General features: G+C 45.5%; 1 protein-coding gene across 3 annotated transcripts in view; it reads right to left on the bottom strand.

Annotated features, from left to right (window-relative positions):
* Positions 1 to 14358, bottom strand: part of ripor3 (RIPOR family member 3) — an 87373-nt gene that overhangs the window by 55652 nt on the left and 17363 nt on the right. The window contains exon 1 of one of the 3 annotated variants that reach the window (XM_031894639.1): positions 12983 to 13471. The exons of 1 other annotated variant lie outside the window; for it this stretch is intronic. In XM_031894639.1, the coding sequence (XP_031750499.1) occupies positions 12983 to 13378 (396 nt within the window). In that variant the 5' untranslated portion in view covers positions 13379 to 13471. Of the gene's footprint in view, positions 1 to 12982; positions 13472 to 14358 lie in introns of those variants that run through there. One more of the 3 variants, XM_031894638.1, reaches the window with a different exon arrangement.

Raw genomic sequence — 14358 nt, 5'->3', positions numbered from 1 at the left:
GCACACACAGGCAGCACTCTGCCTGTCCTATGCTGTCTGTGTGTGCCATACTCTGCCTGTCCTACCCTGCCTGTGTGTGCCATACTCTGCCTTCCCTATGATGCCTCTGTGTGCCATACTCTGCCTGCCCTACCCTGCCTGTGTGTGCCATACTCTGCCTGCCCTACCCTGACTGTGTGTGCCATACTCTGCCTGCCCTACCCTTCCTGTGTGTGCCATACCCTCCCTGACCTATGCTACCTGTGTGTGCCATACTCTACCTGCCCTATGCTGGCTGTATGTGCCATACTCTGCCTACAGTACCTATGTCTGGCCACCCCTGTTCTAGATGGTACCTTAAACAGTGTATATGGGATCACTCTCTACTCCTCTTAAGACATGACAATAATTCAAGACCTTTTGAAACTAAATGGTTTTTACAGTTGATGTTTGGGATTGGTCTTTGCAAGTGAAGCAATTAACGCCTCATTGTGTATGTATAGCTAATATGCTACAAGAGCACTATCTTCTAAATATTGTGACTATTCTGTGCCAACCACAGAATATTCTTTATGAATTATTTACACTGATTCTTTATGAACACGAAGGGGAGTGGCTCATATAAGGGGAGGAGCATACTTTCTAAAATACAGTGCTCTTATGGGCACCAGTCATGCAGTTGTTCTGCAGCAACCTTCTTGCTGCAGGGGTCCATAGGGTATGGATGTTGACCTTGAAAACATGTACGGATCAATGTTATCAGCTTCAGGGCCCAATCCCGATATAGTAACAATACATACAACATCAAACTGATATTCTAAAGCAGAGCTGTCCAACTGAAGGCTTATAGGCAATGGTTTTCATGGCCCCGTCCTGACTAACAGGGCTCAGCAGGATTCTTTATACGATAGCATCATTTTAATAGGATCCTTTGTCAATGGAAGTTTCTCCATATGGAAACTGTGATTAAAAAATGGACGTAGTGCCTTGGAATTAGAATCATAAAATACCCAGCAAGCAGCATGTGGGCTTTTATCTTTTGGCTGTTTTTGCCCATTCCCGTTGTTATACCTTGCTCAACCAATGCTGAATTCACTTCCAGCTTAGATGCTGAGCTATGAAATCTGATTTACAGAGAATCTAAAGGTTGTTATGGTTCTCTATGGCACAGCTGGTAAGTGCCCTGCCATAAGCGCAGCACCGGGGTAAGATACACTCTGGTTTATTTCTCTGTGTGTGGGAGGGATATGGGCCCTAAACACGAGCAAATGAGGAATTTAAAAAAAAAAGTGTACAGCTGTCAAAACAGGCATTTTATTTAAAAAAGGGAAACTTCGTTAAGCCACTAAAGTCTATGTTTAAAAGCGAAATCAAATGTAATAAACCAAACATGTCCCTTTTATAAGTTATGGAAAACAAACCTGTAAAGGCTGCAGTAATTCAAATTTAATTACAAACAAATTGCAAACATGCACAGAGATAAAAGAACTGTAACATGCTACAGTATCTAGAGCTTGGGGGGTTGCTGGATTGCTGCTGAAATGATGGAATTTTTAGGCCAACAAGATCAAGCGCACTGAGACCAATCCTGCAACTTGCCACTAAACTACCTGTTGCTATTAATTTCCTTCTTTTATACAGAGCCAACATATTCCGCAGCACTTTAGAGAGATTGGTGCCACCATCACAGTTGCAAGCAGCAGTCCTGCCCTGCTTTATGGCTGAGATTCTAGCTATCTGTATAACAGAGCATTCTGTCACAGTGGCACAGATCCTATCTGATACTCATTGTAAGCAGCAGTCCTGCCCTGCTTTATGGCTGAGATTCTAGCTCTCTGTATAACAAAGCATTTCTGTCACAGTGGCACAGATCCTATCTCATACCCATTGTAAGCAGCAGTCCTGCCCTGCTTTATGGCTGAGATTCTAGCTCTCTGTATAACAAAGCATTTCTGTCACAGTGGCACAGATCCTATCTCATACCCATTGTAAGCAGCAGTCCTGCCCTGCTTTATGGCTGAGATTCTAGCTATCTGTATAACAGAGCATTCTGTCACAGTGGCACAGATCCTATCTGATACCCATTGTAAGCAGCAGTCCTGCCCTGCTTTATGGCTGAGATTCTAGCTATCTGTATAACAGAGCATTCTGTCACAGTGGCACAGATCCTATTTGATACCCATTGTAAGCAGCAGTCCTGTCCTGCTTTATGGCTGAGATTCTAGCTCTCTGTATAACAGAGCATTCTGTCACAGTGGCACAGATCCTATCTGATACCGATTGTAAGCAGCAGTCCTGCCCTGCTTTATGGCTGAGATTCTAGCTCTCTGTATAACAGAGCATTCTGTCACAGTGGCACAGATCATATCTGATACCCATTGTAAGCAGCAGTCCTGCCCTGCTTTATGGCTGAGATTCTAGCTATCTGTATAACAAAGCATTCTGTCACAGTGGCACAGATCCTATCTGATACCCATTGTAAGCAGCAGTCCTGCCCTGCTTTATGGCTGAGATTCTAGCTATCTGTATAACAGAGCATTCTGTCACAGTGGCACAGATCCTATCTGATACCCATTGTAAGCAGCAGTCCTGTCCTGCTTTATGGCTGAGATTCTAGCTCTCTGTATAACAGAGCATTCTGTCACAGTGGCACAGATCCTATCTGATACCCATTGTAAGCAGCAGTCCTGCCCTGCTTTATGGCTGAGATTCTAGCTCTCTGTATAACAGAGCATTCTGTCACAGTGGCACAGATCCTATCTGATACCCATTGTAAGCAGCAGTCCTGCCCTGCTTTATGGCTGAGATTCTAGCTATCTGTATAACAGAGCATTCTGTCACAGTGGCACAGATCCCATCTGATACCGATTGTAAGCAGCAGTCCTGCCCTGCTTTATGGCTGAGATTCTAGCTATCTGTATAACAGAGCATTCTGTCACAGTGGCACAGATCCTATCTGATCCCCATTGTAAGCAGCAGTCCTGCCCTGCTTTATGGCTGAGATTCTAGCTATCTGTATAACAGAGCATTCTGTCACAGTGGCACAGATCCTATCTGATACCCATTGTAAGCAGCAGTCCTGCCCTGCTTTATGGCTGAGATTCTAGCTATCTGTATAACAGAGCATTCTGTCACAGTGGCACAGATCCTATCTGATACCCATTGTAAGCAGCAGTCCTGCCCTGCTTTATGGCTGAGATTCTAGCTATCTGTATAACAGAGCATTCTGTCACAGTGGCACAGATCCTATCTGATACCCATTGTAAGCAGCAGTCCTGCCCTGCTTTATGGCTGAGATTCTAGCTATCTGTATAACAGAGCATTCTGTCACAGTGGCACAGATCCTATCTGATCCCCATTGTAAGCAGCAGTCCTGCCCTTAACCCTTAGAACAACATCAATCAGCTGAGTGAAGAGAAAAAAGGAAACAACTTTAAACATTGTTATGAAAAGTGCACATATTTAGTGAGAGAATAGTAGTAGTACAGAAGAAAATGAAATAGGAATATTAAAAAGAAAAGATGGTATCCCTGTAGCAGCTGTAACCCAGACAAAGTCACCTCCTTAATTAGTGCTCCGAGGCTCTGACAGCAGAACACGTCGGGGATGGGATGTACGTACCAGTACAGTATGCAGCGGACTCCACATTCCAATGTTCCAGTACACGGAACGCTTTGATAAAGCAACACAAGGTTCCAGCCCATTTTTATTGCTCTTTTCGGAGATATCCAACAGTAACAGTTTTCTGAAATTCCTGAGGTTCCCACGATTCTTCTCCCCTATCATATATTGTTTGTCTATGGAGTTCAACCCAGAGGCCAAAGGCATTTTCCCCCCGTGACAGTGCCCGAGATCATGCACAGAAGTTTGTTTATTATAATCAAGACACAGATTACCCAGAATGCCGTTAACCCTTCAGCTGATGGTGGAATTTATTTTAGTTTAATAAAAAGACTCTGGGGCTCATTTATCAACACTGGGCAAATATGCCCACATGCAGTAACCCATAGAAACCAATCAGTGATGGGCTTTTTCTAGTCAGCTGCAGGAGGAACAATGAATGAAACATTTTGGTTTCCATGGGTTACTTCCCATGGGCAAATTTGCCCAATGTTGATAAATGACCCCCTGTAGTTCCCAATTTCCTCACCTTCCCCTCTGTCTGGGTAGGGTCCCTCTGTGGTTCCTCAGTCTGTATGTGCCCATCATCTTCCCCTCTGTCTGGGCAGGGTCCCTCTGTGGTTCCTCAGTCTGTATGTGCCCCTCACCTTCCCCTCTGTCTGGGCAGGGTCCCTCTGTGGTTCCTCAGTCTGTATGTGCCCCTCACCTTCCCCTCTGTCTGGGCAGGGTCCCTCTGTGGTTCCTCAGTCTGTATGTGCCCCTCACCTTCCCCTCTGTCTGGGCAGGGTCCCTCTGTGGTTCCTCAGTCTGTATGTGCCCCTCACCTTCCCCTATGTCTGGGCAGGGTCCCTCTGTGGTTCCTCAGTCTGTATGTGCCCCTCATCTTCCCCTCTGTCTGGGCAGGGTCCCTCTGTGGTTCCTCAGTCTGTATGTGCCCATCATCTTCCCCTATGTCTGGGCAGGGTCCTTCTGTGGTTCCTCAGTCTGTATGTGCCCCTCACCTTCCCCTCTGTCTGGGCAGGGTCCCTCTGTGGTTCCTCAGTCTGTATGTGCCCCTCACCTTCCCCTCTGTCTGGGCAGGGTCCCTCTGTGGTTCCTCAGTCTGTATGTGCCCCTCACCTTCCCCTCTGTCTGGGCAGGGTCCCTCTGTGGTTCCTCAGTCTGTATGTGCCCCTCACCTTCCCCTCTGTCTGGGCAGGGTCCCTCTGTGGTTCCTCAGTCTGTATGTGCCCCTCACCTTCCCCTCTGTCTGGGCAGGGTCCCTCTGTGGTTCCTCAGTCTGTATGTGCCCCTCACCTTCCCCTCTGTCTGGGCAGGGTCCCTCTGTGGTTCCTCAGTCTGTATGTGCCCCTCACCTTCCCCTCTGTCTGGGCAGGGTCCCTCTGTGGTCACTCTCTGAAAGTCTATGACAGCTTCTACCCTCTCTCTACAAACCAATGGGTTAAACTGAAGTAGAATGAAGCCTGAGTAACCCAACAAGGTCTGTAGAATCTCAAGCTCAAACATTAATCGTTCACACATTCTGGGCTGCGGCAAATCATATGGCACCGCAGAGACTAATCAAGTCAAACTATAAAAACCCTTTGAAAATAAAAAGTGAGTATGAGACTAAAAAACACGTGTTCCTGATTCTTCTATTCAAAACGAGCACTTTCAAAGTCATCCAAATTCCGTCAGACTGTCCAGCTATTCCATGTTAACAATACGTTCCTCCTTCCCCATGAACTGAGTTTTGACACCTCGGTTTGGGTCAGCGTTATTGCTGTTGGCCCCTGAGGGATCTCCTGAGGTGCTGGCTCACAGCGAGTCTAACGCCATTAAACTGCTGCTATACACCATTTTGCACCTCGTTAAAAAAAATAGATTTAAAAATTGGGTCAAGTTCCTCGGATAGAATTAGGTAGTGAGGATGTGGGTTTGAATTCCTGTATTCAAAGTGGGTCAGCAAAGTTCTAGGTGAAAATAGGGGGTTAATAAAGTGCAGTCCCTCTGTCAAATATATAATATAGGAACTGAAGATTGTCTTTTAATGTCACCGACTACAGAAGGCTGAACGTCCCCTTTAACTGTCCCCGTACTGAATAATTGCAGCTGGTGACCTTACTTTCTGCCCTGTTGTCATATTCGCCCCACAGCACAGCGATTCCCACCGGGGAGGAGGTCAGTGCACTTATTGCCGGGTTAGGGGGGCAACAATGTACAGAATGTGCAGATTCCAGAAGCTCAGCGCCAGCTCATGCTATATAGATATTAACCCATAAATAGAAAATCGGGGGCATTTATTAATAAGTGAGTTTGCACCAACCATATATGCAATATATGTATAAATACAAGGGGTGCTTTCATACCCCCTACATTTGAAAATGAAGACAATGGGACATTTCTGGCCTCACCCCTGTCACACCCAGACAGTCCTTATCTGCCCTTTCCACACTGGTCAGTAGATGGCAAGGTGGGCCCAAATCCCCCCACATCACCACCCACGGTTTATACTGGACTGCCGTGGAACAATACAAAGCAGCCAGCAAATCCGCACCAAGGACAGGACTTCCTCTCCTTGAAACTTGTTTCAGTAGCAGTCACCCATAGTTCCAGTAGCAGATGTCAACTTGGCCTTATCAGAAATGCCCAATTGGACTTGTGCTCTGAGCTGGATACTGTGAGTCCTTGGGGTACTGTAACAATGGTTTCTCCCAGGTTGCAGATTGCACATTGGGCAGCGATACAATTCATTCCTGGCATTCGTACTCGCTTCTAAAAATATAGCGTACATATGGATGTGCTTAAAGGGGAAATATCATTCACTTATGCTATTAAGACTTTGGGTGTATTTAAAGAAAGGGAATTAAAAAAATCTGTTATTGCTATTGCTGGGGGGGCAATAAATTCTGACCGACAAAACAAAAATGACTCCCTGCTGCCTGTAGGGAAAGTAAAGGACCACAGGGAGGGGGGAAAGGTGGGCAGGATCTGCCACAGGGGGCAAATTGCTCTGCACTGTCCCTTTTTGGGCAAATCAAAGCGAATCCATCCGAGAAGTGACAAGTATTTGACCTCAGGCACATCGAATGTACAAATCCACAGAATTCCTCCAAATATTTGTAAAAGTCAAAACTAATCAATGTAATGTGAGAGCCTTAAAAGCGAAGGGGCACATTGACACGAAGTGGACGTCCCCAGATTTTCCATTTCTGAATGCTGGAAGGTGTAGAATGAGGCTTATTTAGAAAGGGGTAGGGTTTGGGCAGAAAAGTGCATGACTTGGGTGCATAAGGGCTATAGCTAAAAAGTCCGACTTTTTAAAAAAATGGTGGGAAATATACCCCTTTATTTAATTGCTCTATGTTGCCCAAACCCCTATGCAAGACAAAACTGGGGCCTTGACCGATCTGCCAGAAACCTGGATTCAGTGCTCCAGAATTAGAGGAGTTAAGCAAGCCTGGTGTGGGTGGGGCTTGCTGCCTCACGTATCTGAAAGTTGGGTGCAGGTGTAAAGGGGGTAAGGGATTGGGTTAGGGTTGCCACCTGGTCAGTGTTTCCCCAGCCTAGCCAGCAAAATAACAGCCAAGGCCGGGGCCAGTATTACGGATTTACCTGCAAGTACATTTCTAATAAGGAAATCCACCCCCTGCCCACCTCCAATCCTCCGCTTTCTCTCATTCCTAGCTAGAATACTTACCAAACACTTCACAATTGTTGGCTCGACTTCATCCCCTTGACATCATAACTCTGCCCCTGTGACATCATTGGTCTACCCATTTACACCACAACCCTTCCCCTCACAGTCCCACCCAGGCCAGTTTCAATAAAAAAGATGGCAACCCTAAATTGGGAGCAGAACTAGATGTGATGGGAGTGGGGATTGGGGCATTACTGGCCTCATCCTCAGCTGATGATTTACTAGCTACCTGTAGGCTGATGAAATACCTGCTGGGTGGCAACCCCCACATTTACATGATGCACTGCAGGGGGAAGGCGGGGCCTGTGGGTGTAGCGCAGGGATCTCCAGGGATCCCAAGTTCGACCCCCGCAGAGCGGTCTGTATAATATAAGGATATGATAAGACCTGGTTAAAGGGATATAGGAGGCATGAGTATGGCACCATCAGGCTCCAGAACAGAACGCTATATGCTCCTAGGAATTCCCCTACAGCAGAACAAGACCTTTCAGACTCAGTTACGCAACAACGTGACCATTTCACCCCATAATGAGTGTTTAGAAGATGATGGGTCTCCATTTACTTAATCATCTCCTCTTCTAAACAAAAGAAATTCCAGCATTTTATGCATAGCATCCATACTTCTATCCTAACTCTCAGCTTTCGAAGGGGGAGGGGGGGGCGCGCTTTTAATTTGCCGTCGTCATGGTAAGAACAAAGTCACACCCAAAAAAAAAATATAATTATACTGGTTGTCTGTCAAGAGCCACATGCAAGCTATTTCTTTAGCTTTACAAGGAAATTCTGTTTCAGCCAATAAGGAACGACTGCCGCCCCGGCCGGCTCCGTCCCTGGATAGAACGCACATGCAGGAATGTAAATCTGTTCTTAAATGGCGGCATTAAGTTAAATAAGTTGGATGTGTGAATTTAACTACAGAGGGGGGGGGGGGGGGGGGGGCGACGCGAGACCGACACCAAATATGTTTCAAAATTACAAAATAATGATAATAAGTAATTATAAAAAAGCGATTCCAAAAAAAAAAAAATCCATAAAAAAAGGCCAAGATTTTTGGGTCGGACTGCGTGGGGAGCAGGGTCGTGCTCAGTTCTGCTATCATTTATCCAACACGGTTAAGGTATTCACTGAACGATCCTGTCCACGTAAAACGCAATCCATCTGCATTGCTTAGCGCCTATGTCACGGTGCCCCCTATGGGACGGTCGACCTCAGGTATATGGAAAGCTTTATGCGGGCTGAGGAGTGCTGATGTATGCCTTATGCACACAGATATGATAGAATATATATGATATATATAATAATATAGCATTCTCTGATGGCTCTAAATAACAGCCACTTACTTGTTCTCTGAACAAAACCAGCTGCTGCGTCCGAGGCACTGAAATTTATTAGCACCAAGACTTGGCTCCTCTATGGCCGGTTCCATGATTCCTGGTATTCAGCGAGACACTGCGTAAATTCTAGCAGGATTCGGAATGATGGAAAAAGGGAAGATTCATTCCAAGAAGACTTCTTTGCTATAAAACCCTCACGCTAATTGGCTTGCTATTTAGCCAGGGATGTCTGTGCTGATGCCAAAGCCAAATAAAGGGGATATGACTTGCCGAAGGCAAAAAGATATATGGGTGTATCTGTATTTTAAGGGTGAACACTAACATTATTGTACCCAATAATGTGTATATACGAAAAAAATCTGCCCTGACACATCAGACATTTGTACAGACGCATCTGCATTTTTACCCACAGGGATCCACTACCCCAGTACCAGGCCAAGTAGTAACAGTGTCCAAGCAATACCCACTTGGCCCAGCACCCTGCCTGTGCCGACCCCACTCAACTCCAACCCACCTCAGTCGTTCTAGGGCAGGGATCCTTAAACTTTTCCTTCTTTATTTGTGAGCCATCCAATCATGAAAAACTTTCTTTGGGGGTGCCAAAAAAGAACTGTGATTGGCTATTTGGTAGCCCCATGTGGACTGCTGGCCTGCAGAAGGCTTTGATTGCAGTAAAACTGCATCTCTGTGTTTCCAAAACTTGTCTCCTCACCAGAAATGTGAATATGGGCACCTTCTTTTTGGCCACTAGGAGCAACATCAAAGGGGGTGGTGAGCAACATGTTGCCCCCGAGCCACTGGTAGGGGATCGCTGGTCTAAGGGCAAACCCCTGTCAGTCCCCACAGCCTCTATGACCCCCGCTCTCTAACTCTGTTCCTAATAGTTGCACCCACAAATGCACCCGAGGCATGTGCCTCTAGTTCCGACCCTGTACTACCCAAACCAACCCACAACCGCTTTATCTTTAACTTAACCTGCTACCTTTTGGCCACCATAATACTGGAAGTGATGCCATTGTAGGCTAAAGTTACATCACAACTGGCAAGAAATTATATCATCCAAAGGATGGGTGAAAATGAGTAAAATGTAAAATAAGCTTATATTGTGACTCACTGAGCTGCCCAGCTATACTCCTATGTGCCAAATAACCTGTGGCTACCAGACCCACAGCATGACTCTAGCTCAAGTCACAAGAATGGGTTGTGCATTGGGTTTTCACTTATCGACATATAATCACAGGCCTCGTGGCCCAACCAGCTATTCAAATAACATTCCCCTCTTCCCATGTACTTATAATACCATCCATCTTCTGCTGAAGGGTCTAAGGAAGCCCCTGTAAGTACATTACATACTATGCAAAGTTGAAAAATAAATACCTTCAGTTAGTTGAGGCTTTGCAAAAACCCTTCTTTTGACCCTGAAAAAGGCTGCCCACCCTCAAGCTACCCCCACGAACTGGCTAGCTGCCAATTGTGCCTCACAAGGGTAAACAAAGGATTGGTAATCAAATAACACCTAGAATCAATCACTGCTGGTTTTGTTTGATGATAACTACAAATAACTTTTCTTGCTACAAAGGCATCTGACCCATTTTATAACCAAACCAATAAATCAGCCATCACTACCGTCCCTCGTTGGGGAATTCCACAGAATCTCTTGCTATGCTGATGACGAAATCTCCTTTCTCTTCTGTGCCCAGATATAAACTGTTGAGTTACATGGATAGAAGTGTATAGAGAGTGGTGACCACTACACCCACATCACTCAGCACCAAAAGAATGTGTTAGAGAGGGAATAATAAGGGGCTGGAAAAGTTGTTCCAGATTCTCACTTTATACGTATTTATCTGTACACACACATTGGGTTGGCTCACATGGAAGGCTGTTAGGCTGGCCATAGATTGACAGATTGTGGGCGATATCATATTGATCTGATCTTTGGCTGTCAAGAAGAAGACAGCATCAACGAGCCGATGCGCTCCTTATCCCGACAGGATTTTTAAACCCCCCTGCTGACATCTGCTGAGCAGGCCATCTCGAGCACACTGGCTTTATTGACCCATGCATGCCACCCTTTAGGCTTGGATTGAGTTGACAGACAGTAGGTTTGGGTTGATTAACAGGGCTAGCAGAAATGTTGAAATTGGGTTAGCTCACTGGGAGGGCTTATAGATTAGGACTGGGTTGGCGCACAACAAGGACTGTTAGGTTTGGGTTGGGAAGTCTGGACCCTAAATCAATTCTCTGTGGTAACTCCTTGTGACCCTGGACAAGTCACTTAATCTCCTGGCATCCCAGCATACTTAACATGCCTCTAATGGCTGCCTTGCTTGCTGTAAAGTGCTTTGAGCCCCATGGGAAAAATATGCTATATAAATGATACCTTTATCCTTACCCTTGGCTCACAGGTAGGGCTGGTAAGGTCTGGACTGAGTTGGCTCGCAGGGAGGACTCATGGGTTTGGGTTGGATGGATAATAGGGAGGGCTGTTGAGTTTGTACTGAGTTGGCTTCCAGGGACTGCTTATAGGTTTGGATTAGGTTGGCTTACTGGGATGGTAGGTTGGTTTAGACCAGGTTGGGTTGGCTCACAGGGATGGCAGGTTGGTTTGGATTGGATTGGCTCACAGGGAGGGCTTGCAGATAAGTACTGTGTTTGGAACACGGTAGTAAGGTTGGTAGGTTGGTTTGGATTGGGTTGGATCAAAATGAGGGCTGGTAAATTTGTATTGGGTTGACTTACACTTAGTGCAACATTATTTGGATTGGGCTGGCTTCCAGGGAGGCTCAGGCTTTAAACAACAGGTTATTGGCCCACAGGTAGGGCTGGTAAGGTCTGGACTGAGTTGGCTCGCAGGGAGGACTCATGGGTTTGGGTTGGACTGGCTTATAGGTAGGGCTGTTGGGTTTGTAATGAGTTGCAACAGAATTTGGATTGGGCTTCCAGGGAGGCTCAGGCTTTAAACAACAGGTTAGAGTTGGTGCATGTGGATTTTTTTTCGATCCACACATCACTGCTCCGCTCATACACAAGTGAAGCAGTGATTCTAGGACATATGTACGCATGTAAGGGAATGCTGTAACATTCAGCAATGTATAAGCAAACACTGCTATGACAGACTGCAAGATACAATATTTATATACAATCAAGACGGGCGGAAATATATTCCTCACGCTCTGAACTTCTTGCTCTTAGAACATATAGGAAGATATAATTCTAAAACTCTGGTTAATCACACATACAGTTGTGTATAGCAAGGATTCGGTTACAGAATGGAATGTGTTACAACCTGCTCATGTATACAAAGTGGAAGCTACAGCTTGCTGAGTGCATGAAAGGATGCTTAAACCCTCTAGCTTTCGTGAAACTATTCCCAATCTATATTGTTACAGTTGTGTTACAGTTCAGCTACATCACCCTTTACTCCAACCTTGCGGCAACAGCTCAGCTGAGTAACAGGGACACAGGCAGCATGTTCTGGTTAAGCAGCTCTCGCAGGAAAGATTTGACCCTCTATAGGGTTACAGAAGACGCATGTAAAGTCCCGTTCTTAAATATCTACTGGATGTTGCCGGAAATACAACTCCCAGCATTCAATCTCCATAATCAATATCCTTCGAGTTGTATTCCAGCAACATATTGGGGCCCATGATTAAGAAACAGGAGTCTAAATGCATGTAAAAAGCAATTCTAATGGGAAGAAACAAATGTCCCCTTTTTATATAAATAAAACTATAACAAATAACTTTTTTTTGGCAACATTGTTTCTGAAAAAAGGTGGGGTCACGTTTCCTCAGACCTTGGTGGGCAGAAAATGCCCTTAAGATGGTCTCTAAAACTATAATAGGTTCCTCTCCATCCCTTGCGACTGTCAGGGGGCACAACACGGCCGAAGGAAGTGTGCGAATAGGAGATAATGAGAATCAGCTGCAAAAATAAATGCTGTGTGGAAAATACATCCAAAACAGCCTGAAGATTGATGAAGGAGAAAAGGCACCATATTTAGAAGTAATGTTTATTTCCCCTTGCACTTCCTCCTAAAGCTATACTGACATTCCCTTAAACATATAAATATAGCAGTGTCTCTATAGGGCATCTGAAGCTTGAGGAAGGATTAATGTCAAATGTTATACAGGAGCAAAATGTTATTAAGTCACCCCTTTCCCTAGTGTCAGCGGCACCGCACATGCTCACTGAGCTCTGCTCTGCTGTTGGAACTGACTGGAACTCTGTAGATGTCCACTAGTAGGAACCCACACAAAAATTTCATAGGGGCAACATTGGACACATGGCTCTTCACCATTAGAAGACTCAAGGCAAGAGCCATACTGCTAAATAAGGCACCCAATTTTCCATTATTATAAATTACCTTTTGCCTTGAATGATCCCTTTCTTCCAAAATATTGTGATCTTCATTTGCTCCAAAGGAGGACATAGGAGGAGCTTCCATTGTTGGACAGGCGGGTGCGATGAAGGGCACAGCAGGGGGTTCCATTGTCGGACAGGCGGGTGCAATGAAGGGCACAGCAGGGGGTTCTATTGTCTGATAGGCGGGTGCAATGGAGAGCACAGCAGGGGGTTCCATTGCCTGAAAGGTGGGTGCAATGGAGAGCACAGCAGGGGGTTCCATTGTCTGAAAGGTGGGTGCAATGGAGAGCACAGCAGGGTGTTCCATTGTCTGAAAGGTGGGTGCAATGAAGGGCACAGCAGGGGGTTCCATTGTCTGATAGGCGAGTGCAATGGAGAGCACAGCAGGGGGTTCCATTGTCTGAAAGGTGGGTGCACAACTGGGAATCTTTTCTAGGATTCCTTCACAACCCTGACTGATCCCATGGCTGAACTGCCTTGGTTCTTATGAGCGGAGGACTCGTTAATCTCATCTGGCGATCGCGCTTTGTGCGCAGCTGCTCGATCTGTTGTTTCTCCCTTCTAATTAAGGCTCAAAACTTGTAAAAATACTTCAAAAGGCTGAAGCAAGTTCAGAGAGACAAGAGGCAATGCCCTGAAGCTCGAAGCTGGGAAGCTCAGGAGTTATGTTCAGCAAAAGCAAAAGATGCTTGGGATGTGCAAAAAGCCGGGCTATAAAAGTCATTCAGGGCAATGCCCAACCAAGGCAAAGTTAGTCTTAATCCTGCAACCAATGGCTCCACTCTGCAGATCTTTTACTGCTCCAGGGTTGCGAGTATATGAAAGCAAATATATGATTGGTTGCTAGGGCAAACTTTTGCAATCTCTGTGCATTACCTAGAATGCATGTTCTAAAGGGAACCAAGTCATGTGGATTTCCTACAGCCACAGGGTTGTTTGGCCCTCACCCTACTTGTATGTATAAATGATCATGTATAGTAACTTTCCAGGTAACTATAAACCACAAACAGCAACATCCAACATTGGTAAAATGACTATTAACCGAGACTGGAGGAAAGGAGGTTTCACCATGATCATAGGATGGGTTTCCTTACTGTAAAGGCAGTCAGGTTGGCCCTGGGGTTCACACACTGTAGCGTTGCACATCATGAGCTTGTGCCTTTGTTCATCCTCCCTTACACTGTGGATTTAGGGAATACACATTGATGGCTGCAAAACTAAACATTATTGGGCTTATTCTGTTCCTATTACAATGACTGCCCCAAATACCGACATATCTCGCTGACAGGTTGATTGTTATTCTGCCGCAGAGAATTATTATAACCTGTTAGGGCCCATGTGAATTATCTGTATATTGATTTTTCTCACTGTCAGTCT

Source organism: Xenopus tropicalis, chromosome 10, assembly GCF_000004195.4.
Source record: "Xenopus tropicalis strain Nigerian chromosome 10, UCB_Xtro_10.0, whole genome shotgun sequence".
Lineage (NCBI taxonomy): Eukaryota > Metazoa > Chordata > Amphibia > Anura > Pipidae > Xenopus > Xenopus tropicalis.
Note: the sequence above shows the minus strand (reverse complement) of the source record. Positions and strands in the feature narration are given on the sequence as shown.